At 48.0% G+C, this 27,873-nt stretch overlaps 1 protein-coding gene across 3 annotated transcripts in view; it reads right to left on the bottom strand.

Moving 5' to 3' along the window:
• QSER1 (glutamine and serine rich 1) overlaps positions 1 to 27,873 on the bottom strand; it is a 1,726,564-nt gene that overhangs the window by 1,529,411 nt on the left and 169,280 nt on the right. For all 3 annotated transcript variants that reach the window (XM_069623572.1, XM_069623573.1, XM_069623574.1), the window contains exon 3: positions 6,317 to 6,466. In XM_069623572.1, the coding sequence (XP_069479673.1) occupies positions 6,317 to 6,466 (150 nt within the window). The remainder of the gene's footprint in view (positions 1 to 6,316; positions 6,467 to 27,873) is intronic.

Below are 27,873 nucleotides of genomic sequence, written 5' to 3'. Positions count from 1 at the left end.
AGTCTGATTGCCTTCAGCTCCAAAAGGTTGATGTGTAGTCTGGACTCCGATGGAAACCAACGTCCGCTGATTGCCAGATCGTTGGTGTGTGCTCCCCACCCCGTGAGTGAGGCGTCCATCACTACCGTTATCTCCGGCCATGGTTGCCAAAAAGAGTCTCCCTTGAGGATTTTGTTGCAAGCCCACCATGATAGATCCTGAGCAACTGCACTCGGGACTTGCAGAAGATCTGACATATTCCCCCGAGAATTGGGACCACTGAGTTCTGAGAGCCCATTGGAGGGATCTCATTCTCAATCTGGCCTCTGGCACCAGAAAAATGCAGGATGCCATGAGGCCGAGCAACCTCAGGAAATCGAAGGCCGGTAGATGCTGGGCTTTTTGGAATTTTGTTACCATCTGCTGGATGTGGAGAGCTCTCACCTCGGGGGGCGAGGCTTTCCCCGAGGAAGTGTCCAAGACTGCTCCGATAAATTGGAGTTGTTGGGATGGTACCATGTGGGACTTCTTGAAATTGAGGGAGAAGCCCAGGTTGTGGAGGAAGTGGCAGGTGATCGACAGGTGTTCCTGAGCTTGTTCTGGAGAATGTGCTCCGATTATCCAGTTGTCCAGGTAGGGGTATACTTGAATCCCCCCCTCTCCTGAGACTCGCTGCCACTACCACCATCAGTTTGGTGAAAACCCTTGGGGCGGAGGTCAGCCCGAATGGCAAAACTCGTAACTGATAGTGAGAACTGCCAACTGTAAACCTCAGGTATTTTCAGTGCTTGGGATGGATTGGCACATGAAAATAAGCATCCTGAAGGTCCAATGATATCAACCAGTCTTGGAGTTGGAGAGCCTGAAGGATCTGAGAAAGGGTTACCATCTTGAACTTGTCCTTCCTGAGGAATTTGTTTAATTTTCTCAAGTCCAAGATGGGTCTCAATCCTCTGTCCTTTTTGGGGATGAGAAAATAGGGGGAGTACCAGCCGCTGTTCCTCTCCGCTACAGGTACATGTTCTATTGCACCTTTTTCTAGCAGGGTTATAATTTCCTGCCAAAGGAGCGGATCTGGAATTTTGGTAGAGCTGGCACCCGGGGGATGATCTTGGAGGTCTTTTTATGAAGGGTAGGCAGTAACCTTGGGCTACTGTCTCCAGTGCCCATGCATCTGAAGTAATGCCTCGCCATTCTTCAAGATGTTGAGAAATTCTGCCTCCCACAGGTGTTTTATATGATAAGACCTCAGAGAGATTTGGAGGCGGCTGTAGGAGCGGCTGAGGGCATAGATGCTGTTCCTGAAGATGGCTTTGTAGTCTTTGCTCGTCCACCACGAGTGACATTTCTTCTGCCCCTTTGAAAATCCTGTCCTCTTCCTCTACCAACAGAGGAGTAGTATCGAAAAGGACGACCCCTCCAGGAAGATGAGCCCGAATAGGGTTTCTGAGGCTGTTGCATGGAGGCACTAAGGGACTTTGCTGCCGCTTTCGAGGTCTGTAGTTTTTCTAGGCTCTCATCAGCCTTACTACCAAACAGCCTCGAGCCATCAAAGGGCATGTTGAAAGGCCTGGTCTGTACATCTGGTGCAAACCCCAAATTTCTCAACCACGAAAATCTGTGAAGCACTGTGCTTGATGCCATGGACCTGCTAATACTATCAGCAGTATCTAGTCCAGACTGGAGGGCATTCATCAATTGCCTCTTTACCGTCATTGACTATATCCAGGAAGCCTTGCCTTTCCTCGCCTTCCAGAATATGTTCAGCCGCCGCCGAAATGCACTCCCACAGGGTATGTGGGAACCTGGCCAGGGTACAGGTGACATTGGTAGATTTCAAGGCCATGCTACCCGACATAAAAACTTTACGAGCCCAGGCATCAACCTTTTTATCCTCCCTGTCCAGAGGTATGGTTGGGTATGCTACCTGCCTGGATGTAGTAGCTGACTGAATAACCAAGCTTTCTGGAGTAGGGTGTCTACTCAGGTATTCTAGGTCAGAAGTGGAAGTTCTGTACTTTTTTGGGAGATTGCGGTCTACTGCAGTAACGCTATCTGGTTTTTCACAGTTTTCTCAACTGTTCTTTGCAATGCCCTATGAAAGGGGAGTACTGGATCTTTCTGGGGTCCTCGGACTATAATATCCATCATATCGTCTTGTTCAAACGTAGGGGGAGGCTCTTCCCCAACCCATATACTCAATCACCCTACTCATCAAATTCCTGTACCCTGAGTCTGCATGTTATGCAGGATCAGGTGTAGCAAACTCCAATTTGGGTGATGTGTCCACACTACTAGCAGAATGCAGAGTTTCAGATAGATCTCTCATTTTTGTCTCAGGATTTATCAGTTCCTCTGGAACTTGTCTACTCCAAGAGAAGTGACCTCCTCATCATCTGAACCAGATTCCTCAAAAATTGAAGACATGGACCTAAAGAAGTCCGATCTTGGTAAAGGTGCAAAACCTCTCTCTTCTTCCTCATAATTTGTCGAAGGAATCAGTGTTTTCTTCGAAGGAATCGAAGGAACCTTCGACACACTCGACGAAGCCTTCGACAAGGGCGTCGAGGATAAAGTAGGCTTCGTTATCGGAGCAGTCGGCGCCGATGAAGTTGCACCCCACTTCGACAATTTTTGTTTCTTATGAGGAATCGGAGAGGCACTCGATCCTCGAGGATCTCTCGACGACTTGTCGACTCAAGATCTATGGGTACTACTAGGCTTAACCGTTGTAGTTCCCGACTTCCCTGCGTCGTCCAAAGGAGCGACCGGGGTCTGGCTTTTCTGAGGTTTCTTCGAGGGGGTCAAGGCCACATTCTCAAAGACCTGCAACATTCTTTTTCTAAAGCTCTCCCACTTTGAAGGGGAATCCGATCTAGTCGGACATCAAACCAATTCTGTCGACGAATCGGACAATGACGACAGAGATCTATGTCTCCTTTTGAGCTTTTTAGAGGAAGACGAAGAAGATCGTCTCGACCTGCTACGAGATCGGGATCTCTTCGAGTGCTTTTTATGGTGTTCCGATTCCTTAGAGTCGGATGATTTTAAGGCTTTCGATGAGCCCTTCGACGCCTCCCGCCCCACCGCTAACTTACTTTTCCTCTCACGGAGGGCCTTCTCCGTCATAGACTGACAATAGCCACAGTCACTGGTTCGATGGTCTGAGACCAGATACCACAGATACGGTGAGGATCGTTGATGGACATCTTCGATCCACAGTCATTACACTTCTTAAACCCAGTCTTGGGAGTCGAAGCGGCCGATGAAGAACACATTTCCTTGACAGAAAATCTCGAAGCGCGCCGTTCACGAGAGCGAAGCAATCGGAAAAACGGAACTGAAGCCAACGGGCGCGGCTTGAGCCATTTATACCATCGGTGACGTCGACACGGTACAGAGCCCATCGAGGGACATTCGACGCCACGACCTCGAGCACAGCGCCCTCTGCAGAAAAAATGTTTCCGATGCAGCAAAGCTGGCGAAACGAATGATCCCGATGCAGCGAAGTTGGTGAAATGAATTATCACAAGATGAGGAATACGTGGGAGGACACAATCCATTCTAAATATATATTTTTTTCTAGATATTTTTCAACTGGGTTTGCGCACAACCAGCTTTAGTTTATTCTCACTCCAAACATATTTTACATTTAGCCTTATTGTTGAAGGGCAGCCAATACTTGCATTTAGCATAATCATGTAATGCAGAGGCATTCACCACTGGGACGAACTGTAAAAGGTAGTCATATTTTGCGGGATATGCAGGAACTCTCCTGGTTTGGCCACATTACAGCCATTAAGATTACCCCATTACTGTGGTTACTGTATGCAGTGAGTTCTCTCCCGATCTGGATCCCAGTTCAAATGATTAAAAAGCTAGAGAGTGGGGTCCAACGTTTTATTTGGGGGGGAAAGAAACCCGGAGTTCCGTCTTCCGGCATCCGGAGCTGGGGGGCAAGAGGGGATGGAGGTTCTGAAATAGCCCTCTACTTCCTGGACACGCAGCTGGCGCCTATGTTGCAATGGTCCTCGGCAGAGCACCAAAAGGGTTGGAATACATTGGAACAGAGCACCACAGACATTCCACTGGGGTATCTAGGGTTCCTTGGACAATGGGCAAGGCGGTAGGCCCACTACTTGAAACCACAAAGTGGTCCCTCACCTACCGGGACAAAGCTTTGTGGGTTAAGAAGCTGAAATTGGGACTAGGTCCATACACACTGATGGAGTATAATGCTGACTTTGCACCAGGCAGGTCTCCTAACTTCTGGGCAAATTGGACTGGGCAGGCAACCTTAACTCTAATAGACTTCTACCAGGCTGGGGGTCCACTGCAGTTTGAGGACTGTAAAGTGACATTTCATGTGACGGAGCAGGAATGGTTCCATTATGTCCAGATCAGACACTGGACCTCAAATAGGTTAGTCATAGAGGCGGCCCATAGGCTTAGAACTTACAATGAGAGAAGGGTCACCAAAACATGGAGTTGCACGAATAGACAGCTTGTTAAAAGGGGCCATGCCTGGGCACATGAGGCCATACATGTCTAAATGGGAGCAAGACCTGGGTGTCACCATAACGGAGGAAGAATGGGGCCAGATCTGGCATAGAGCGCTTAAGAACTCCAAATGCACGCCATAATAGTTATAAATTGGTGTGAACTAAGACTACTATTGTGCTGTACCATATGGCTTTGGGCTGTACGTTAATAACACTTGTCTAGTGATCACTGAAACTAAAATTAAATAAAGCTTAAAAAAAAAAAGAGCCCCAAGCCGGGGTGTGAGAGAAAGAGCCCTACACCGGGGTGCGAGAGAAAGTACCCTAAGCAAGGGTGGAAAACGCAAAAACCCAAGGAGGGGTGATAGACAATATAGTACAGGAATGAGAAATTACAGGCTAACCCAAAGGAACAGAGACTGTTACTCCAGGCGGAGGGAAAGGAAACAGAGGCACTGGCCAATCATGAAGTTTGAACTGTATGACCAGTCAGACGGCCTCGCACAAGATATAGAGATATTTGGATGGAGGCCAAGATCAAGCACCACCAGAAAAGAAGATGACTAAAAGAGACACTCTGAACTGTGTAATCAGGCACGTGCCCGGAGAAAGGCGGATAACTATTTGGGTGGGGGTCAGAGACCTTCCACCATTGCCAAAGTTAAGGAAGAATACCGTACAGCCCTTTCCGGCACAGTTTATGATAATGTTTTCAGTATGGGTAGGGACAGACTCTGAGATAGATTAGGTTTGGCCGGAGCACTGTTTTGTATTCTATGACATCCTGGCAAGCAGTGTTTTCTTTTCTTTTGTCAGCTAGGGAACAGCATCTCCTTAGAAGTAGGGACAGGACAGGTATTAATTCCTTTAATAAAAGCCGACCAATTTGAACATGACCTCTTGTCCATCTCCTATGTCCGATTTACCCCACATAGCATTCTTTGGCTTGACAAAATATCAGATGTGCCATTTACAGAATGAAGCAGCCTGCCTCCTATTCCATCTAAACAAATATTTGGACTTTGTACATTCTCTACACTAGCTCCAAGTGAGCGTAAGAGTGGAATTCAACCTCTTTGCAAGGTCAATTGAACATTGTATTCTCAGGGGTCACAATTATTTTTCAGGAAGCATTTCTGTATTACACAAGGACACGGCTTGCAAACCTCGACTATTCAACACCTGACTATTCAACAATTCAGGCACCCCAGAACAAGGAAATGCAAAGCGGGAGCTAGTGTTGCCTCAGTATTGGCAGCCATACTGTGGAATGGATGTCTGCTGGCCCTTAGAATTGCGCCAAATTATGGAACAATAATAATACTAAACAGTCTGCATGTTATTACACTACTCTCAAATTATTCAGTCACATCTATCAGTTCTTTAGCATCAAGAGGCTTATTTTCAGTGGTACAGATGTGCTCTATAAGAATCGTTTAACCCAACAATAGTAAGTTGCTTGATGGCTGGAGAAATGGGGCATAAGTATGCAAGCTTACCAAATGCTTAAGTTAGAGAAAAACAACTTACCCGTTTACCCCGAAAAGACACAGTTCATTTATTTTTCCAATGGAAGTAAGAAAATAACCATAAGGATACACGTTTGATAACCAATTAATAGGCATTTTTAAAAAGTTATTTTTCCAAAGCATCCCAACACTTTGAAAGTCAACCATGGAGGTCACATCTAAACGAAGGAGGCTCACAGACCATCTGCTTTCTAGTGAGCAAGGTGGTGTGATCCAAAACACTTAGGGGATGAGCGGAAGTGGTTCCAACATACAGAGAAAACGGTTTATTGCACATAGACTTGAACATAAAATGTAAATACACACCCGTTTGCCATGAAGAAGCTCTAAACTGTGGTAGAAGTGTAGCTCCCGAAGATGTCCGAGATTCAATGGCAGAGAGAAAATTCATAACTGATGTTTCTGTAGTGTTAATGCCAGTACCATGTATGCTGGTATCGAAGAGTCCTGCAAGCCCTGAATTAAAATATCAAAAAAGAAACCAATTACTCATTGATCCTTTGTCTCACACTTTAATGCATGGATGCATAGGTCTTCCTGTTTTGGACTACAACCAAAGGTTACATAAACACAAGCAGGATGGAATAGTAAGAATAACTCAATACTGAAAAAGACCTACGTAAAGGGCACCCAAATCGGTTAAGTATATTTCTGAGGCTCGAAAGTGCCATGATTAGTTTCAGTCAACAGGAACAACTCGCTTTATTTCAAATTATATGTTTCAAATAGCATTCCACACATACAAGTGCTTAACAAAAATTGCATTCAAGAGTTGCTCTATTTCTCGTTAAGGGCAAATGCATTAAGAATTCGAACAGCCTTTAATTTTAATGTGAAACAATAACAGAGTGCTGAATACTGTGTGCCAGGAAGACAAATTAGTTTTCTAGACACCAAAAAGCAAAGTTCATAATTTGAGTTCCAGTTTCATTAGAAAATATATTGTCTGGGGGGGCGCTGTTGCGCGGAAAACAAGATGGCCGCTTAAGCGTCTCGCTCCGGACTGGCAGAGCGATTGATCCTGCATAGCACTGCCCGACGCTGCCTGCGACCCTCCTGGACTGCATCCGATCCTCCGTGAGCCTTGCTGCCGCGGATGTGTGAGGTCTGGAGCCTCTGTGTGCCCCGAGGACGGGGCTGTGCCTCCTTTCCCTGACGGCGGCTTGGACCTCCCGCTCTCCCCGCCCCGCGGCTCCGGCGGCGTCGGCTCTCCTGCTCACCTGAGGCCGCGACGCTGCGGGCCGCCTTGGGGGAGGGGCGCCCGCCCGGCGAGGCGCGCCGGACCATCGCGGCCGGCCGGGCCTTTCTCTGCTCCTCCACGCGTCCCGACCCGGGTCGTCGGTGACTGCTGGCCCCTCCATCACATCCGGCGAGCCCCGCCGGCGCCGGCCAGCTTCGGGCCCTCGAGCCACATCCCGAGGCGCCCCGACGACGCCGGAGTGCTTGGGTGGTAGGGGGTGTGTGGGGGGGGCTGCGCCTGTCTGAGACCCCGGACCGGACACTCACTCTCTCTCCTGTTCCGCGAGTGGTCCCCCTGCACTCGGGCCGGCGCCGCCGCTGGGCCTGATGCGGCGCTGACCCCCCCTGCCCCTGCCTGGGTCCTGCCTGCCTGCTGATACTGCCGACCCCACACTCTTCACGGCATCGTACCCTGTGGTTGTCTGCGCCCTGGAGCTGCGGAGTCGGGGCACACACAACACTATTGCCCCCACGGGCTCAACTGAAGCACCGCACCTGCCACTGTGACTCATCGCCTGGTTACGCTTGGTCCTACACGGGCGGCCATCCAGCCCCCCTTCCTGCTGTATCCCCCTCGCCACCAGTCTCAGCGACATCTGCCCGCCAGCCTCCGAGGGGTCATAGCCTCGTCTACTCCTCACCTCCCGGTCTTTTGGTGGGCCCACTAGTTGCCCCACGCCTGCACTGACCCTGTATATGCATCGGTCCCGGCGATCTGGAGAGCGGCCCCTGCACTAATATCGAGTCCCCATATCTCCCCCTTCCTTTTCCTCGTTCTCCGATTCTGCCAGGATGACCAAAGGGGGCGCGAGGAAGCAGAGCTCCATCAATATGTTCGCGAGGGCTGCGGTGAGATCACCTGGGGAGGCTGCTGAGCAGGCCTCTACTGCCCCGCCCGACGCAGCCCCGGAGCCCCAGAATATGATGGACTTTATTCGGGAGGGTTTCACTGCTCTTCACTCCAAACTAGACGATATGAACGGCACCATATCTTCTATTAAGGCCCACATTGAGAGGACGGACAGTCGTGTATCGGAGGTTGAGACGCGGGTCGGCTCCGCTGAAGATGCGCTGGGGACCCTACGTACCGAGGTTGCCGCTCTTTCCAACCGTGACCTCGAGGTGGAAAAGAAAAATGAAGATTTGGAATCCCGCTCGAGGCGCAACAATCTCCGCATTATCGGGGTCCCCGAGGATGAAATCCACGAGCCAATGGAGGACTTTGTTCAGCGTACACTTCTGTCGCTCCTCGACGAGCCCGAGCTTTCTCCACACTTCGCAATTGAGCGGGCACACCGCACTCTGGTGGCTAAACCTAGGCCCGGCGCCCCACCTCGGCCCATCATAGCTCGTGTGCTCAACTACCGCGACCGTGACGCCCTCCTCAGGGCTGCAAGACTCAAAGGCGAGCTATTACTGGGTGGCACAAGGATTCATCTTTACCCGGACTTCTCAACGGCCGTCCAGCGGGAACGCAAGACTTTCCAGGCGGTGAAACGCAGGCTACGCGACCACTCAATCAAATATGCTATGCTCTATCCCGCCAGGCTCCGCATAGAGCATGCCAACCAGGTGCTGTTCTTCACGATTCCAGAGGAGGCCTCCAAATTCATTGATGAACACTTCCCTGGCTGATCCTTCTCCTCTGACCTCGGTTCAGCAGGTATCCTAGGTTCCCGACGGGGGGCGTCCGGACCCTTCCGCCCTCCCGTACCGGGGCCACGCTGATCCTTCATCCCGTAGCCTGCTTGTTCAGTTCAACTTACAGGGTCCGCCCGGATCGCCATGTGCGAGCACTTTGTCCAATCTACATGTGACTTCTACTGTGGGCATCTTATGTTCTACTTGCTCTGCCGCAACCCGGAGCGATACGGCCAGTCAGGCCTACAGGCCCCCAGGCGCTGATGCCGTTGTTTTGGTTTTGTCTGCAAGGGGATGGGCTTGTCATCCCTCTGTTTGGTTTGGGGGGTGTGGGTGGGGGTGGGTCATGTTGGGGTTTTTGTTATTGAAAAGTTAGCGCTGGCAGCGAAGGCGGACTGTGCTGAGGCACTCTGGAACTGTTGTCGTAGGACCGTGAATCCGACCCTTTGGTCACTGACATTGTTCTCATCCCAAACGCCACCATACTGTGATTGAGAGTGCCCTGACCTTTATGAGCTGGAACGTACGGGGACTGGGTAATTATAGAAAGATGAGGCAGCTTCAGTTGCAGGCCGAGCGCCATGGATCCAAGATTCTCTTTTTACAAGAGACTCATGCCCGTTCTGTACAATGCATGCGCTTCGCCAAATCCTGGGGCAGCCATAGGTTTTTCACCGACTACTCCACTCAAAGCCGGGGAGTCATGACCCTTATCCACAAGAGCCTCCATTTCACCCTCATCTCCTCGACAATCGACCCCCAAGGTAGATACGTATTGCTCCACGCCATGCTACACCATAAGGAAGTGGTTCTTCTGAACATCTATGGCCCTAACCTGGATGACCTGGATTTTTATGTGCAGGTCACCTCGCTTCTCGATGGCTTTCCCCTTGTACCAATCCTTTGGGGTGGGGACTTCAACACGATCTTTGATGTAGCTCTCGATAGATCAGGCTCCAGGCCCCGTCACCTCTCCAGGGCGGCTTACGCTGCGCTGTCTTCCCTTCCCCGTCTGGCCATGGTGGATGCATGGAGATTCTTTTATCCGGATTCTCGCATCTACTCCTTCTACTCCTCTGTTCATGATTCCTATTCTCGCATCGACAGGTGGGTGATCTCTAACGAATTGGTTAAGAGTGTAACACAATTAATGATCCTTCGCAGAACCCTGTCTGATCACTCTCCTGTTACCGTCACCGTCGATTGGGACCCCGATCCCGCCCGCATCAGATACTGGAAATTGAAACCCCTCTCCTTACTGGACCCGGAGTTCTGCTCCGAGCTCGAGTTGTCGATCGAGGAGTTCTTCGAGACCAACACGGGCTCGGTAACGTCTCAGGCCACTTTATGGGAGTCCTTCAAGGTTTATATTAGAGGGATTGCGCTGTCCATGGAGAATGGGGTCCTTAAGTCGATCCGTAGAGACCTTGCCACCAGCGAATCTAGACTCTCGACCCTGGAAGCTACATGCTCACTTCACTCTACCCCGGGCAAACTGGCTGACATCGGGATGGAATTGGACAAGTTCCGTTCCCTTGCGGACCGTGACCAGAGGTTCTTTGATAACCCTGGCATGGCAAGGAGGTATGGGGAGGGAGAGCGCTCCGGCCGCTTTCTGGCTCGGTTGATCCGACATGAGACGGGGTCCCCACACATCCTTGGGATTGAGAGGCCTGATGGCTCTATGGCTGTCTCTTCACAGGACGTCAACAGGGAATTTTTCACATTCTACGAATCCCTATACTCCAACACTGATGAGGTATCGGTGGCGGAGATCGACTCCTTTCTCGATGCCCTTCCTCTGTCAACTTTGTCTGCGGAGACCGCGGGTTCCCTCGACTCCCCTCTCACGCGGGACGAGCTGTCGGACGCTATTGATTCCCTATCTTCGGGCCGCGCCCCTGGCTCGGACGGTATCCCGGTCGAGTTCTACAAACATTTCAAATCCCAATTGCTCCCTCGTTTGCTGGCTCTTTGGGAGGAATCCGTGGAGGCCGGGGTACTCCCCCCTTCTCTCCGCGAGGCCACAATCACAGTACTACTTAAATCCGGTAAATCCCCTTCGCAGTGTGGTTCGTATCGCCCGCTCTCACTCATAAACTGCGATGTCAAGATATTCGCAAAGGCTCTGGCTCTCCGGCTGGCTCCCCTCTTGCCATCTGTTATCCACCCGGACCAGGCTGGTTTTATCCCGGGTCGCTCTACCTCCCTCAACCTGAGACGCCTATTCAACATTATTGACAGAATCAGCCCCGAGACGCACGCAGTGGCTGCTACCCTTGACATGCAAAAGGCGTTCGACTCGGTTTCATGGAGGTATCTGTGGCGGGTCCTCGAGGGTTGCAAATTCGGCCCCTCTTTTCTCTCCTGGGTCAGACTGCTTTACTCCGATCCGGTTGCCAGGGTCCGCACTGGCGACCGTTACTCCCCCCTTTTTAAGATCGCCAGGGGGACGAGAAAGGGGTGCCCCTTCTCTCCCCTGGTCTTTGCTATAGCAATCGAGCCTTTCGCCGACATGCTCCGCCAACTCCACGCTCACAGGGGCCTCCGCTCCGCGGGACAGACGGACATAGTGTCCCTTTACGCGGATGACGCGTTGTTGTTTGTGCGCTCTCCTTCCACCAACTTACCTCCTATACTAGAGGACATTATTCGGTTCGGTCGAGTCTCGGGCCTTAAAGTGAATTGCTCGAAATCCACTCTTTTCCCGCTCACGGAATGCACTTCTCCTCCCCCCGACACCCTCGGTTTCACATGGGCCCAATCCATATTTACCTACTTGGGGACGGTGGTGACTCGCCAGCGTGAGCTGACCTTCCATGAAAATTACCAGAAGTATCTCACACACTTGACAGCTAAGATCCAGGTCTGGGATAAACTCCCGATTTCTTTGGCTGGCAGGATAGGTCTGCTTAAAATGGTGGTGTTGCCCCAGTTGCTCTACAGGTTCGCTAACATACCCTTGTGGCCTGGGGTGGGCTTTTTTCGCGACTTGACCCGCATCGTGAACTCCTTTCTTTGGCACTCGGGTGCGGTTCGCCTTAAAATGGGGACCCTTTCCACTCCCATGTCTAACGGGGGCTTCGGTGCCCCTGACTTTCTTAAATACTGGCTGGCATCCCAAATCCAATATACCTCTTACTGGTTTAATACTACGGATCCCCCCCCGCACGTCCGACTTGAGAGGCTTGCGGTAGTTGACCGGGACATCCGCTCCTTGGTGTTGCAACCCGCTCCCCTGGTACAGGACTCACAGAGCCCGGTCGCCTGCACAGCCGTTGCACTGGCGAAAATGTGGAAGCTGACGGGGACGGCCTATGCCTTCCACGGTAATCTCCCTCTTTGGAATTTTCTCCCTGGGGTCCGGCGGGTTCCACCGGGCACGGTTCGCCGATGGGCGGACGCGGGCTTCGAGCTGTTACGCGACGTGTTTGACCAAGGTATATTCGTTGAGTGGCCCGACCTCCCCTTGCCATTGAGAAGGGACCGGAGTGTATGGCTTCAATACGCATCCCTTCGTAGGACCCTTAAGCGTCATTACCAAACGTTCCCTGCATTGCCACCAGACGACCCTTCCATTGAGGAGCTCTCCTCCCCCGGCCCCACGAGGGGTAAGATCTCTAGGTTATATACCATGCTACAATCCAGATCGGTCCCAGACTTCGCTAAACTGAAACGCGCTTGGGAGGCAGACCTCGGTGTTGAGATGTCGGATGATCGCTGGACACACTTATGCGAACGCACACATCGAGTTTCCTTCAACTCCCGGTTTAAACTTATTCAATTCAAAGTGCTGCACAGGTTTCACCACACCCCGATCAGACTACATCGTATGTCCGGTGATCACCCTGCCAGCTGCCCCAGATGCGGCCAGGATGATGCCGACTACATCCACATGATCTGGTCCTGCCCCCGCCTCTCACAATTTTGGGAGGCTGTTTGTTCGACGGTATCCGCTGTGATTGACCACCCCATTGCTCTCTCCCCGGTGGTATGCCTCTTTCATGACCTCCCAGGCCTCCCCCGTGATTCCAAGAAACTAGCTGGTCTCTGCCTGCTTCTCGCGGTGCGCTCCATCCTGCTCTGTTGGCTTCGCCCCTCACCTCCCACACACGCCCAATGGCTGAGAGCGGTCACGTGGGCCTCTGATTCCGAGGAAGCCTGGTCCCACTTACAACCCACCCACTCCAGACCTAGAAACATCTGGCTCAGGTTCCGCTCCTACATGTCTGACCCTGTCGAGACACCGGATACCTCCTCCCCTCCCGCTCCCCCCCACCAGCTTCGGTCCTCACCCCTGTTATAGGTTCCTGTTGTCCTTTTTACGATGTGACTGTGTTTTGTTCTTTGATTGTTTCACCATGAGTAGTAGCCTCTGCGCACCTACGCTATGTACGCTGTTTTTTACACTGTAACTGCCTGACGCTGTTCGCCTGTGTTTTGCTGCCACGCTTATAATAAAAAGAAGTTTAAAAAAAAAAAAGAAAATATATTGTCTATTCCGCACATGTTTGTCGGTTGTGCTAAATCTATGTGTGAAGGGTTAAGGAGGGAGGCAGGCTTCAAGTCAAAATGCAGGGAACAGATCTGTGTCTTGTCCAATAATACCACAGCTTTTGAACACAATGTAGTAATGCACAGAGTATGTACTAACAAATACAATTACTGACTTTAAAGATTCTACAAATAAGCATGTGCAGAATGTACGATGTACTTTGGTTCTAGGGGTGTACCGAAATTTGGCTCTGAGTAAGTATTCCGCTGAATTCCAGATGAAAAGGAGCTAATCGGCTTACGCCGAGCCGAATAATTTGTTAATTTTCACTCAAAGACAAATAGTTTCCTATCACATAAATCAAGTAATGCTTTGACTGTGCCTGGAATCATTCAGGAATGACATGTTTATCCTTTAAAGAATCATTGGCCCACCTGATCTATACCTTCTGCTCCAACTTTCAGTGTTATGCAGACGACGCTCTCTTTCAGGCTCCCCTCAGCCTCCTCTCCTCTCCTCTCCTCTCCTCTCCTCTCTTGCTTATTCCTAACTGTCAACCCACGATTCAGAATTGGTGTGTCTCCAATGATCTCTGCCTTAATACCACTAAGACTGAGACCCTTTCATTGGGGCCCGTGCTCCTGCTTTCCCTCTCTCACTCTGGCTGCCATCCTTGGGCCCTTTTCCTTCGCCTTGCTGTGAGGCAAAAAAACCTTGGTGTCATCTTCAACTCCACTGTCTCCTTCTCTCCTCACATCACGGACCTGTCCAAGAATGCTCACTACCAGCTGCACCTTCACAGAGGTATTCTTCCTTTTCCCACTTTCCCCCAGAAGCTCACTGGCTCCAGAGCTCTGGTTCTCTCTAGGCTGGACTACTGCAACAGCCTCTCTCTCAATCTGCCTTCCTCTACTCTCCACCCTCTGCAAATAATTCAGAAATGCACTGCGAGACTTGTCCTTGGCTTCAAGCCCAGGGACAGTATCTCTCCAGCCATGAAATCTCTCCACTGGCTCCTGGTGGGTGCAAGGATCAGGATCAAGTCCCTCTGCATCTTCCACAAGGCTTTCTGGGGCCAGACCCGCAATGCATCCAGCTCTCTCTCCCAAAACACCTTACTTCTCAAGCCCTTCGCTCAGCCACCTCAAACTCTCTGAGGGTCAGAGGCTTCTTCAGGCAGAAAGTGGGGGGCAAATATCTCTCCTCTGCAGGTGCCTCTCTCTGGAATGGCCTCCCTGTCCCTCTCAAACTTGAGCTGAAGCACCTTAAGTTCCGGAAGCAGCTCAAGACCTTCCTTTTCACCTCTGCTTTCTCTCTCGCTCTCTCTCCCCCATGCTGACTTACCTGTCTGCTGCACTGACTGGTAGCCTAGCTACCCTCAGAGTCTCGCTGAGTACCAGGCTCCTCCATGACCAGTCACCCCTGCACTGTCCCCGGGCCTACTGTGCACTTAGGGGCTGTAACTGTAGCCCTACAGTCCCCAGCCTCCTTGCACTTAACCAGAGCTGTGCTGCCTTGGCTGCACATACTTGGAGCTATGCCGCCCCGATTACACCCCCCCCCTTCCTTCTCCCTGGCAATTCCCCCTTCTCCCTCCCCCCTGCACATTTATTGCACTTGCCCGATCTGAATGACACAAGGCCTAGTAAGATTGTTTGTTTTGTCCTCCGTCTGTCTTCCCCTCCATGGTCTTGTCGCGCCTAGAAACACTTGTGTGCAGGCGTGTTATAAATGACTTGTGATATCATATCATCAACTGCAGAGACATGAAAGCAGAATGGGTCATCGTGCGAAGGCAGCAATGCTGCGGGTAATGACTCCCTTCACCGAAGCCCGCTCTAAGCAACGCCCGAGCAAAGTGGCACACATACTAGACAGCCGGGCACACAAGATGCCTGCAGTGGATGTCGAATTCTCGCAACGAAAAGGCAAAAGGTCAATATATAATCAATTTTAACAGAACCTATGCTTTATTAAAAAACAGAACATACCATGATTATCAACACAGGTGAAGTAATGAGAGTAAGTGGGGAGAATACATGAGGGCCGGAATCTCGGTCTGTTGGAATAGTTCTGTACATACAGAGACTGAGGAACAAAGGGAATACACGTAATGAATGTAATATGTGTAGATCTGCAGATTTTCCTGGCGATATTGCTTCTCCCTGTGCGTCCTCGCACCACGTCTCCATGGAATTCGACATTGGCAGTCTGGTGTGCTCTATAAAAAAACAATTCCTGGCCTGGGGGCAATCACACCATTGTACTCTCGGGTGGAGTTTCTTGGACTCAAAATCGTTCGATCGGATGCCGAAGTTTTAAGAACTTTGCCAAATAATTGATTTGCGCACATTTATGATCAGGGAAACACCATATATGATGATTTTACGCTTTCTATTTTGGGGCAACAACGGAAAATAGAATAGAAACGTTCTCGTTCAGCAGTGACAAACGGATGAAGATGCATAATACCCCCAAAAAGAAATCGGTTTAAAACATTACGCAAAAAAAGAAGACAATTAGGTGATGTGCGACTAAATTAGGTTTAGTTAAAGAACTAAAAAAAGGAAAAACTACCAAGGAAAGTCGAGGATTTGGTTATAGGTTGGAAAGCATCAGTTATTCACACAGACTTGAAAGTCTAATCTCGCGGAGGGCCAGGAGGGAGAGCAAATATCAGACTCTAGATCATTATGTGTGTGTTTCTGGCTGGTGCAGCCTACTCCATCTACATTACAGTAGGAGATGCAGCTTTTGGTGGCGGGGAGGCAGATCATAGGGTGCGAGGAGGAGGCTGGAGGGCACACTGGGCACCAGAGGGGAGCCCGTGAGGGCGACAGCGCCCCTTGCCCCTCTCCCTGGCTCCTTCACTGCTACAAGGGACATCTTCAATAATCTTCTAGTGGAACAGGACTTTTTAAAATGTACACAATAAAAAGTGGTGCTTGCATCGAAAAAGATTGAGGGTAAAGAAACATTTGCAGAACTTGAACAATGTGATATCATGGCCACATACGAGGGGTAAAAAAGCGCCACTTAGAACCATGTTTAGAAGACGTTTTCCCACACACAGTATCACAGGTAGAAAGCAAGGTGTTAGGATCCCAACGGCTTATATTCAACAGCACCTCAACAGGCAGAATTGATGTAATCACTCCTTTTGTGTTTCAGAGCAAGAAGGCTAAAGATGGGCAGGCCCAAAAGGAACATCTCAAAGTACAAGTAGACACATCCCAGTCTCCCCCACAAGTAGACACATCCCAGTGATTGCATACATGCATACTATACTTTTGGGCTAGTCTTAGTTACTGTGACCCTGCCTAACATGCAACAACTATAAATGCACAAAAACACAAACTGCGCTGTTATTGAACAGTTTATTTTCTGATCATGTATTCCTTTCATGGTTTACACAAACATCTTCCACAGACAACAAATAAATGAAAAGCAGTAAATGGATAAACATATTTTAAAGTGTCTTTTTAATTCACAGTTTTTCTTGTCTACATAACTTTATTCATTAAAAAGGTAACTATTCGGTTCCAGACAAATACTTGTCCAAGTATTCAGTATTCGGCCGATAAACTTAAATCCACTACTCGGTATGGTGCAAGTTGGTTCCCAAACAAATAACCTGCTTTGTAAAACACCAAACAACCTTTTGGGTTGTGTACCCTTCCTCAGGTGTACTGCAAGAAACAAAAACAATGCATGTTTGTCGATCTTCATTCTACTTAAAAACCTGACACTAGACTATGAAAAAAAATGCTTTGCACTGTAGGGGCTAAAAAAGCTGCAGAACTACACCTTTTGCCAGCACAAGTAGATCCATCACCTTGCAATGTACGAGAGCCGGATTAGCACAGACTCCTATCGGCTGAAAGGAGGACCTAAACATGAGCCTATAGGTCGTGTATGCATTTCCACAATGGAGCGACCCATTAAATCTAGAGGGAGATGTATAGGCATACACAACAAGCCTGTGAACCTGGAACTGGATATCGGGAGTAGCACAAGGATGACGATAGGAAGCCTTTGCAGAGAATTTTACACTTTAACAATATCTCACCAGCTTCAGAAAACCACAGCTAAAGAGGAGCAATAAAAGTCTTCAGTTGTGTTGCAAACTCAGCAATGAATAACTAAAAATATAACTAAGTGCTGCGTGTAGATTGCACAGACCGGATATTGTACAGACAAACTATGACCGTAAGGTGTTCCTCTACAATCTCATGTACTGTGTGACAAGCTTGCTGCTCGGTCAGCAATGTAGAAAAAGGCTTGGTACCAATGCTCAAAGTACATAAGGTGCAGACTCACTAGAGCAGAGGAGGAGATTTGAGAGGGATGTACAAGTTGCTTACCCTGGTAACCTTCCTTCGACTAGATGTTCCTCCCACGTATTCCTCATCTTATGATATCTCAGTTTCTAGCTTCAGCTGCTTCGGAAAAAGATTTCTCTTGGCAGATGGTGCTGTTCATCGAGACAGTCAACTCTATGTCCCTCAAGGGCTTGCATCTCGGCTGACGTCATCGTCGAGTACATATACCATGTGCAGTGCCCGTTGGCTTCAGTTCTGTTTTTCGCCACCCATATGTAGAATTACCGGCCTTGATGAATGCCTTTAAATTATCGACCTTAAAAGAGAGCAAGGTCTAAAGCTCGGAAATTCTACAGCAGGGTAGGTTGGGAGAGCGATCAGGAATACGTTGGAGGAACATCAAGTCGAAGGAACGTTACCAGGGGTAAGTAACTTGTTATTTGAATGGATTGTGTCCTCCCACGTATTCCTCATCTTATGATTAGACTCCCAAAGCAGTATTCATATCTTTTGGAGGAGGGAGTAAGAATTGAGACATAATGTTTGTCCAGAATGGGGCATAGAACTGCCTTCCCAAATCTTCCTTCATTGTTAGAGGTGTCTAAACAATGTTTTGTGAATGTGCGGAAGGTGGACCAAGTAGCCTCGCAGATATCCTTTATTGGAACTCCCCTCTGAAATAGCCGGTATGATCCATCTGTATAGAGTGTTTGGTAACTGACAGACCTAGTGTGTGCCCAGTATAACCAATGAGAAGTTGGTTGTGTTGTCGTAACTTTGCCATCCATGAAATATAAAAGCTTAGAGCTCTCCACGGATCGAGTCTATGAAATCTTTTCTCTTCCTTGCCAGGATGAAGGGGAGGATAGAAGGCCAGAAGCACAATTTTCTGCGCTAAATGGTAATCCGATACAATCTTGGGTATAAAAGCGGGTTTGACCTTAAGGACAACCTTATTCTTGTAAAAAGTGGTAAACTGAGGTTCACAGGATAATGGCTGCAAGTCATTCACCCTGTGGGCGGATGTTTTCGCTACTAACAAAATGGTTTTGTTAGTTAGAAGCCTTAAAGGGCAGGAATGGAGTGGCTCGAAAGGAGCGCACATCAAAAATTGCAAAACCAAGTTAAGGTTCCAAGTTGGTATTTGGAATCATGTAGGAGGACACACATTTGTGAGTCCTTTAAGAAACTGAATTATTAAGGGTATTTTGAAGTAGAGTGCCCTCTTCCGAGGTGCGCTTGAATATGGAAATCGCTGCTAGATAACCCTTGATTGTTCCCAAATTTTAGTCAAATTTAGTAGAAAAGTTATCATAGGTGTTTCACATTGAAAAGGATCCCCATCATTTTACCTACACCACTTGCAGAACCTGTTCCGACGGCAGCATTATAAGGATTTTGTTGTTGGCCTTCTGACCAAAAGCAAAATCTCCATTGCGTGATCCTGGGGGTCCCAATCCTTGTACCTCAGCCCCTCAGAAAACATGGCTGAAGGTTGAGTTTCTTAACCTTTGGATGGAGAACCGGACCTCCTCTCACGATGGACATGTCCAGAAGGTCAGGGTATCACATCCTCCTAGCCCAATCCGGGGAAATTCGGATCATGGATTTCCCAAACATTCTCAACCTCCTGATCATGTGGGGCATGACAGGGACTGGAGGAAACACGTACAGGAGTGGAAACTCCTGGTCCACTACGAACGCGACCCCTAGAGCTCCTCTTGGAGAAAATTCCCTGAAGCAAAACAGTTTGCATTTCCGGTTGACACTGGTCGCGAAAAGATCCACTTGAGGGGTACCCCAAAGGGTGAAGATCTCTTAAAGGGCTTCCTGAGCTAGTTCCCACTCGTGTGAGACTGTGCTCTGCCTGCTCAGAGCGTCCGCCGCTGTGCTCTCCTCTCCGGCTAGGTGAACTGCCGATAGAGAGATTCCTTCTTGAATTGCCCAGAACCAGAGCTGCATTGCTTCTCTGGACAGTGGTAGTGACAGTACGCCTCCTCTCTTGTTGAGATAGTACATGGCCACTGTACCGCAGAGGGCAGAAGGCCTGCAGCGCTAGTCTGAGTGCCCTCAGCTCCAAAAGGTTGATGTGTAGTTTGGACTCTGATGGAGACCAACAACTGCTGATTGTCAGATCGTTGGCGTGGGCTCCCCACCCCGTGAGTGAGGCGTCAGTACTGTTATCTCCGGCCATGGTTCCAAAAAGGTTCTCCTTTCAGAATGTTGTTCTCGTAGGCCCAGGAGGTCTTATTTCCTGCCTGAGAATTGGGACCACTGTGTTCTGAGAGCCCATTGAAGGGATAGCATTCTCAGGCAAGCCTCTGGCACCAGAAAAATGCAGGATGCCATGAGGCCGAGCAACCTCAAAAAGTCAAAGTTTGGGAGACACTGGGCACACTGAAACTTGGTGACCATCTGCAAAATGTCTTGAGCCCTCACTTCTGGTGGCAAGGCTTTTCCCAAGGATGCATCCAGGACTGCTGCAATAAACTGGAGTCTCTGAGATGGTATCTTGTGTGCCTTCTTGTAATTGAGCCTGTGGAGGGAGTGGCCGGTGATAAAGAGATGTTCCTGAGCCTGTTCGAGTGAACGTGCCCTGATCAGTCAATCACCCAGGTAGGGGTAGACACGCATTCCCCCTCTCCTGAGATTTGCTGCTACCGCTGCCATTAACTTGGTGAAAACCCTCGGGTGGAGGTCTGCCCAAATGGCTGACAGAACTCAAAACTGATAATGAGAACAGCCAATGGGGAACCTCTGGTACTTCCTGTGCTCGTGATCGATTGGCACATGGAAGAAAACATCCTGAAGGTCCAACAATACCATCCAATCCAGGAGCTGTAGGGCCTGAAGGATCTGAGAAAGAATAGCCATCTTGAACTTGTCCTTCCTGAGGAACTTGTTCAAGTATATAAAGTCCAATATAGGTCAAAGTCGTCTGTCCTTCTTGAGGATTAGGAAATATGGAGAATATCATCCTCTGTTCTTCTGATCACATGTGCTGATTCTATAGCACCTTTCTCTAGCAGGGTCCACATTTCCTGCAACACGAATGGATCTGGAACATTTAGCTAATGGGTTCCCGGTGGATGATCCCTGAGGTCTCTATATAAAGGGGAGGCAGTAACCATGGGCTGCCTATTCATCTGAAGTAATACCTCACCATTCTTTCAGATGCTGTGACGGTCTGCCTCCCACTGGTGTGTCCTGAGTCAAGACCTCAGAGTGGTTTTTAGGCGGCTGATACAGCGGATGATGCAAAAGACACTGCTGCTTGGGTGGGCTTTGCACCTCTCCCTCATCCACCCCGAAGGGAATCTTCTCAGTCCTCTCTGATCAGCCTGTCCTCTCTGTAACGCTTACCTGGGACTCTGCGGGAGTGTAATGCCTTCACAGCTTATCTGGGCTCTTATTCTGTGCAAACAACAATATTAATAGAATTACTGTAATTTCTATTGGCGGGAAAACACTGTATTGCAGTGTGCCTTTGATAAATCCCTCCCTCCTCACCTGTGCTCATGTTTTGTGGAGCTCTCCTTCCTGCATTTTACAGGGGCGCGTTGGTTTGAAACTTTTAACTTGAGAGGCTTAGGTGTTCAAAATATTCTTGTCGGAATAGTGTCCCTGCCTCTTTTTAGAGTTATCTTGGTTGGTTTCTTTGGTGAAAAAATATATATAGTTCTTCAGATTCTGAGCAGTCCCTACGTTGGAGAGATCTCTCTTTCTAAATGTTTCCCTTTTATTTTGCAGGTTCTTGGTTCTCAGAAAAGGTTAGATGCTGCGATATGGCTGCGACTGTACTCGTTTTGAGGAAACGTTTAATAAACGTGAGTTCGTCTTAACTGAGTAATTGCAGCCTTCAGAGACGAGCGTGGTAATAAATAAACGAAGAATAACTTGCTGGGACTTCAGGCAAGCAACATATGTAAAACTTTTTCTATCTTATTCACTAAGTTAATTAACGAAAATACCTTTTGTTTTGCAGGTTGTCAGAAAACTGTAGATGAAGTACCTTCAGGATATGCAGAGACTTGAGGAAAATTTCTGAATGAAGGCACTGCAGCCGCGTACGAAGACTGCTTGAGGAAGATGCTGCGGCGGAACTTCTGACAGAAGATGCGGAGACTACAAAATAAACAGCTGACTGAAGAAACACCTCGGAAATGCTTCGGGTCAGTATGCCTTTTCAGTAAACTATGGAATTCTGTTGATTTTCTGTGGAAACTAATATCTCTTAATTTCTTTTTTCCTTTCACAGGATTTGTCGGGAGATCGCTGGGAGCGTTACCCTCTGTCAGCGGCGAAGACGCGAAGCGAACGCTCCAACTGAGGAAGGGCTTAAGTAGCTCCCTCTGCAATAGGTGTAGTATGTGCTGTGAGTTTACAATGGACTTGGCGGCAGCCATGTTGAGTGTAGGAAAAACCAATATAAGCGCTATGAGAGCCTATGGGTGCAATGCTATGAATGAGACGAATGCCTTTTGTGCCAGGCTTGAAGCCACTGTTGACCCACTGAATGATACGAAGTTCCTTGCTTCCCTGGTATTTCTGAATGGGAATGGTGCTCGTTTGCTGGGATCATTACACTCTCGCTCTTCTAACTGAGAAGTAGTAACGTAAATACCTACCCCTCCAAGATGATCTGCTGGGGATAAAAGACTGTGGCTGCCTGACTGCGGCACTTAAGGACTTGGCTGCCGCCTTTGAGGTCTGCAGCTTTTCAAGGCTTTTGTCAGCCTCATTTCCAAATAAATGGGAGCTGTCAAAGGGCATGTTAAGGAGTCTATATTGTACATCAGGTGCAAATCCTGACTTCCTCAACCACGCAAATCTGCATATGACAGTGCTTGCCGCCATGGCCCTGCTGACGCTGTCAGCCGTGTCCAGACCTCATTGCAGAGACTCACACATGGCCTCCTTGCCATCCCTTATCAGATTCATGAAGCCATCTCTTTCCTCACTATCAGGGATGTGATCAGGCGCCATCGCTATGCAGTCCCACCGGGAGAATGGGTACTTTGCAAGGGCACATGTAGAACTAGCAGACTCAAAACGCCATGCTGCTAGCAGAAAAGACTTTCTTTGCCCAAGAGTCAATGTGCTTGTCACCCCCATCAGTGGGTATGGTCGGGTACGCAGCTTGCTTGGAGGCAGATGTAGCTGCTTGTACTACTAGGCTTTCCGGAGTTGGACATATTGACAGGTAGTCAGGGTCGCTACTGGATGGCCTGTATTTTTTGGCAGATATTTTGTTTACTTCAGGGCTGGATTCTGGAGCCTTCCATTTTGCTGCAACCCTTTTTTGAAGTGCAACGCGGAATGGTAATATAGGGTCACATTGAGGACCTATGTCCAATGTGTCAGTCAGGTTGTCTTGGTCAAATTAAGGAGTTGGTCTACTCCATCCCAGGAATTCCACCATTCTGGAAATTCAGCTTCTATATGATGCATCTACATGATCAGCCAGGTCCGGTTTCCCAAAATCTAGTTCCAGAGTGGTGTCTACCCCACTAGCTGTCTGTAGGGTGTCATGTAGATCCCTAACCCTGGTCTCTTCTGAAATGAAACATTCAGGTATATTAGTATTTTTAATTGGAGACCAAATGGGGGGGGGGATCATCTGAGGTTTCATAGCCCTCACATATAGATGTTGAGGATCTAAAAAAATTCTTTTTAGGTTAAGGTTTAAAAAAACTTCCTGGCTTTCTTGTGGTAAAGGAGCCAAAGAATGTACAGTCGGCATCAATGTTTTTTTGTATCAGTGTCAATGATGTCAACGGCTTGACTTTGGTCTTGTGCTTCAAGGGACTTGACCCTCTACTCAATGGTTTCTTTGACGATTTCTCATCTCGCCGAGTACTTGAAGATTCTCGAGTAGTCTTAGGCTTATAACCCGGGCTAGAGGACGCGCAGGGTTTTGCCTTCGCTCATGCTTGTTATGACCGTAGCATGACCACTTTTCTTATGCTTCGAGTAGGACGGGCACGATCCTCGAATATTTTGCACATTTTCTTCCTAAGGGGTTCCCACTTCTCTGTGGAGGAGGTTTTAGTCGGGGAGACTACGCTCCTTTCAATGCCTTCTCTTTGATTCTTTCCATGACGAGGAGGAGTGTCTGTTCCTCGAGTGCAACCGTTTTTTTATCTTTTTTTGTGAGAAGAGACTTGTGGTATGACCCAAATTTCGATGGAGTGGACGGGGATTTGGGGACAATCCTACCTACCGAAAGTTTTTCTTTGACCTCTTTTAAGGCCTTACGAGTCATCGACTGACAGGATCGACAGTCGTCGGTTACATGCTCGACGCCCAGGCACCAGATGCATATATCTTATGCGGGTCCGTGAGGACATCTTGGTGCTGCATTTTAGGCACTTTTTGAAGCTGGTCTTCAGTGAATTAGAAACTGAAGACAAGGCCATTTTCAAAGTGTTTTTTGAAGAAAACTGAAGCACGCCGTAAATCTTGAAGCAATCGCATTAGCAGGAAAACAGAACTGAAGCCAATGTGCGCTGCGCATGGTATATGTTCTTGACGATGACGTCAGCCGAGATGGAAGCCCTCGAGGGACATCGAGTTGACCGTCTCAACGCACAGTGCCCTCTGCTGAGAGAAAAATCTTTCGGAAGCAGCTGAAGCTGGAAACCAAGATATCATAAAATGAGGAATACATGGAAGGACACAATCCATTCGAACGACCAGACTCCATTTACAGTTTGGCTGCAATGAGAGTACCTCCAGTACATGAGCGCAATCGCTTCTTTCATTTCGGGTATTGGAATGAACTTAAAGGAATGCGCCAATTCCAGTGTTTGCCCTGCAAAGGATACGAGGGGGAATACCCTCAACACTGACTGTAGATCCCTCTCCTGTGGAATAGCGCCTGTCTTGACTGGTTTTGTTTCTGATTAGAAACATGAACTACTGTGCTAGCTCTGCATTAACCACAGTATACAAACTGCTTAAAATTAATTTCTTAAGAGGGATTGAAACCAATGTTTGCTTTAATTGTCAATTCCTTTTCTACATTGGGTAAGAAATATTGGTTAAAGATATCCTCCTACTGTTAAAAAATCCTGGATCTATATCCATTAAGGAATGGCAACTATCACCCTATCATCACTCTAACTTGGTTGGGCAAACTTCTAGAAAGTTGTGCATAAGCTCAACTTTTCCAGCACTAAATGGTCTATTGTGGTCCTATCAATGCGGTCCCAATCTTGAGGAAACAGGGACCTTTACCCTAACGGTGGTGGACGATAGCTTGTGCATACTGGGCACTGGTGGGGCTAGCTTCTTATCCTTTATTTCTCAGAAATATATGTTATGGTTAGCAATGGGGCTCTATTTGTCCTCAAGACTGTGATTGGAAAGGACCGTCCTGGCTTGTGGTGCTGAAAGGTAGACAATAGCAAAACAGAATGGACCAGTAGGATAGGGGATGGTGCCCCTATCCTTTTATCTTTTTATAAATACCAATAAATGTCCCTCTTTAGATTCATATTCATTTTATTATCATATACAGATATAAAATATCAAGTCTAAAAACATATCAAAAATATTTATCAAAATTCAACTCACACTCAATTATTCCTACCATCCATTCACGTTCTTAAAAATTGTGTAAATCACACCTAACTCATTAACCCCATGGTCAACATTTCATCTATTTCAATATGAAAATGTCTTCCACCTCAATAGCAGATGGTACTCTCTGTGTTTAATCTATTCCACAGATTCAGAAAAAGTCTATACATGTTTCAGTTGACTAGTTGAACTTCACAAATTCGTCCACTTGATAAAGCAACCTTCTTCAGGACCATAAACAGGGAATTAAATCATTCCCCTGTAACCAAGTAGGGTGAGTTTCACCCCTCGAAAAGGCAACAAACAACGTTTCTGCTATCTCTGTCTTGTCATTAGAAGATAGTAGTCGAAAGAAGAGGGCTTCTTCATAGCCTAGTTGCGACTCAGCACTTAACACGGGGACATCAAATCACGGCATACCTATTAATGTCATCTACAACCATAATTTTAGCTTTTAATGGAGTCAGTCTGTCTCCTGCTTCGGTAACTACTTGCAGGCTGTCTCAAAAAAGATGACATCTACATGCAGGGCACACCCGCTATATCAATATGCCATCATATTAATATGTTGCCACGAAAATCCTCCAGTGGAACTGAACCTCTTCCCTTCTAAGTCGTCCCCGTCCGCCTGTGATTAATGCTGCCGCCGCCGCCGTCCGTGGAATTGATTAAACACAGAGAGTACCATTTGCTATTGAGGTGGAGGATATTAACATATTGAAATAGATCAAATGTTGACCAAGGGGTTAACGAGTTAGGTGTGATTTACAAATTTCTTAAGAAAGTGAATGGATGGTGGGAATGATTGCCTGAGATAAATTTTGATAAATATTTTTTATATATGTTTTTAGACTTGATATTTTATATCTGTATATGATAATAAAATGAATATGAATCTTAAGAGTGACATTTATCGGTATGTAGAAAAAAGATAAATGTGTAATGTGCACCATTCCCTATCCTACTGGTCCATTCTGTTTTGCTATTGTTACTAGCCTGGAGGACCAGGGTTTTTTGTCCAGGTACCCCTTTGTTTATAAAAAAAAAAAGCTAAAAAGGTAGACTGCATCATATGTAGCCCAAGCAACAAGTTTAAGTCCAGAACATTTACAAACTTCACCTTCTTGCTTGTGTTTGCTTTTCTGCCTAAAGGATATTTCTGAAAATCCCCAGTGCTTAGTTCAGCCCGGTTAGATGAGGGAACCTTGAGGAGTACCCCGGCAGCCTTAACAGCTGGGCTGAATACCTCGGCAGAGCTGGTAAACATTTTACCCCTCAAAGAAGAACACTTAGGGTTGGCCACAGTGGATTTAGACCGTGGCTGGATTACCTCGACAGTGCCAGTAGTAGTAGTTTTAACCTCTTGACAAGTATCCTCTAGGCGCAATTCATTTTTATTAGCCTCTGAAACGGGAACTTCAGCCTTGCTGGTACTGTGTTTAGCCCCTCAACAGGAAACACATGAGTCCCCCCTGTAACCTTAGGCTGTTAGAGAGGAGGATCGGAGTCACCACCAATATACAGATTAGTCCCAGTAGGGGCTGCCTTGAGAGCAGCACTGGTGTTGCTGGGGCTGGCAACCCTTGGAAATGAGTCTCTGGGTTGGAGTGCCCAGAAAAGGAAGTCACTTACCGGTCTTTCATCCTCAAACACTTGGAAATTATGAGGGATCCGGGCAACAGAAGACTTTGCTCCCACTGGAATCAACGACTGAGTGTATGGACTGAAAGTGTATCACAGTAAAGGCATGAGTCAAGCGATGGTCTAGATGATCCGCAACCACCAAGTGACCATCACACGCCAAGCAGGAGGAGAACCCACCAGCCTCAAGCATAGTCGGAGGGAAACTGACACAAAAGGAAAAACTGCAGAGCAATACGAAATTGAACAAAACAAAGGACAACAAAATTCATGAAAAATGCCCGTTTTGGCACATGCATCTAGGTCGGAACATGCAGAGAAAAGGACAGGGGGGGGGTGAAGACTGCGTCAGGATCTGGGGGGGGAGAGCAGTGTACATGCATCACCTGGCTTCAAGAAAACCTGAATAATGACAATATTTTTTGATACAGAAAAAATAAAATACTTCAGTCCCATTCCTGTAGAATAGAATGTACCATATATGGTGAAAAGGGGGCAGGATGTAAGAGTATGGCATACATTACACACCGTAATCTTATTTCTGGTGCTTGTATCTGCTTAGATTCACATGCTCTGCATAGTCCGACATCTAGTGGACGTTGCGGAGTAGTACAAAATTTGTTTTCGAAATTCAAAAACGGACGTCCAGAGGACATGTTTAGTAATACTATCCCGAGTGTGACGTGTACTGTACCCATGGTCCTTCACGTGTCGAGGTCCCTCAGGTTGTTTGTTTCTGACATGAGGTTGCATGAAGTGTAGCGCGAGTACAAATGTGATAAAGCAGAAACAGTAATAACCTCATAGGTCACTGGCACCCCCGCCAGTCCTCTCTCGCACTTGCCTCAGGGCCCGGCACTACCCTCCACCCCCCACCCTCACTGCACTTAAGAAATGACCCAAGAGAGTGGCTCTCTCTCTGCACGTACCCCAACCTCCAC

Source organism: Ambystoma mexicanum, chromosome 11, assembly GCF_040938575.1.
Source record: "Ambystoma mexicanum isolate Mex_15411 chromosome 11, UKY_AmexF1_1, whole genome shotgun sequence".
In the NCBI taxonomy this organism is placed as follows: domain Eukaryota; kingdom Metazoa; phylum Chordata; class Amphibia; order Caudata; family Ambystomatidae; genus Ambystoma; species Ambystoma mexicanum.
Note: the sequence above shows the minus strand (reverse complement) of the source record. Positions and strands in the feature narration are given on the sequence as shown.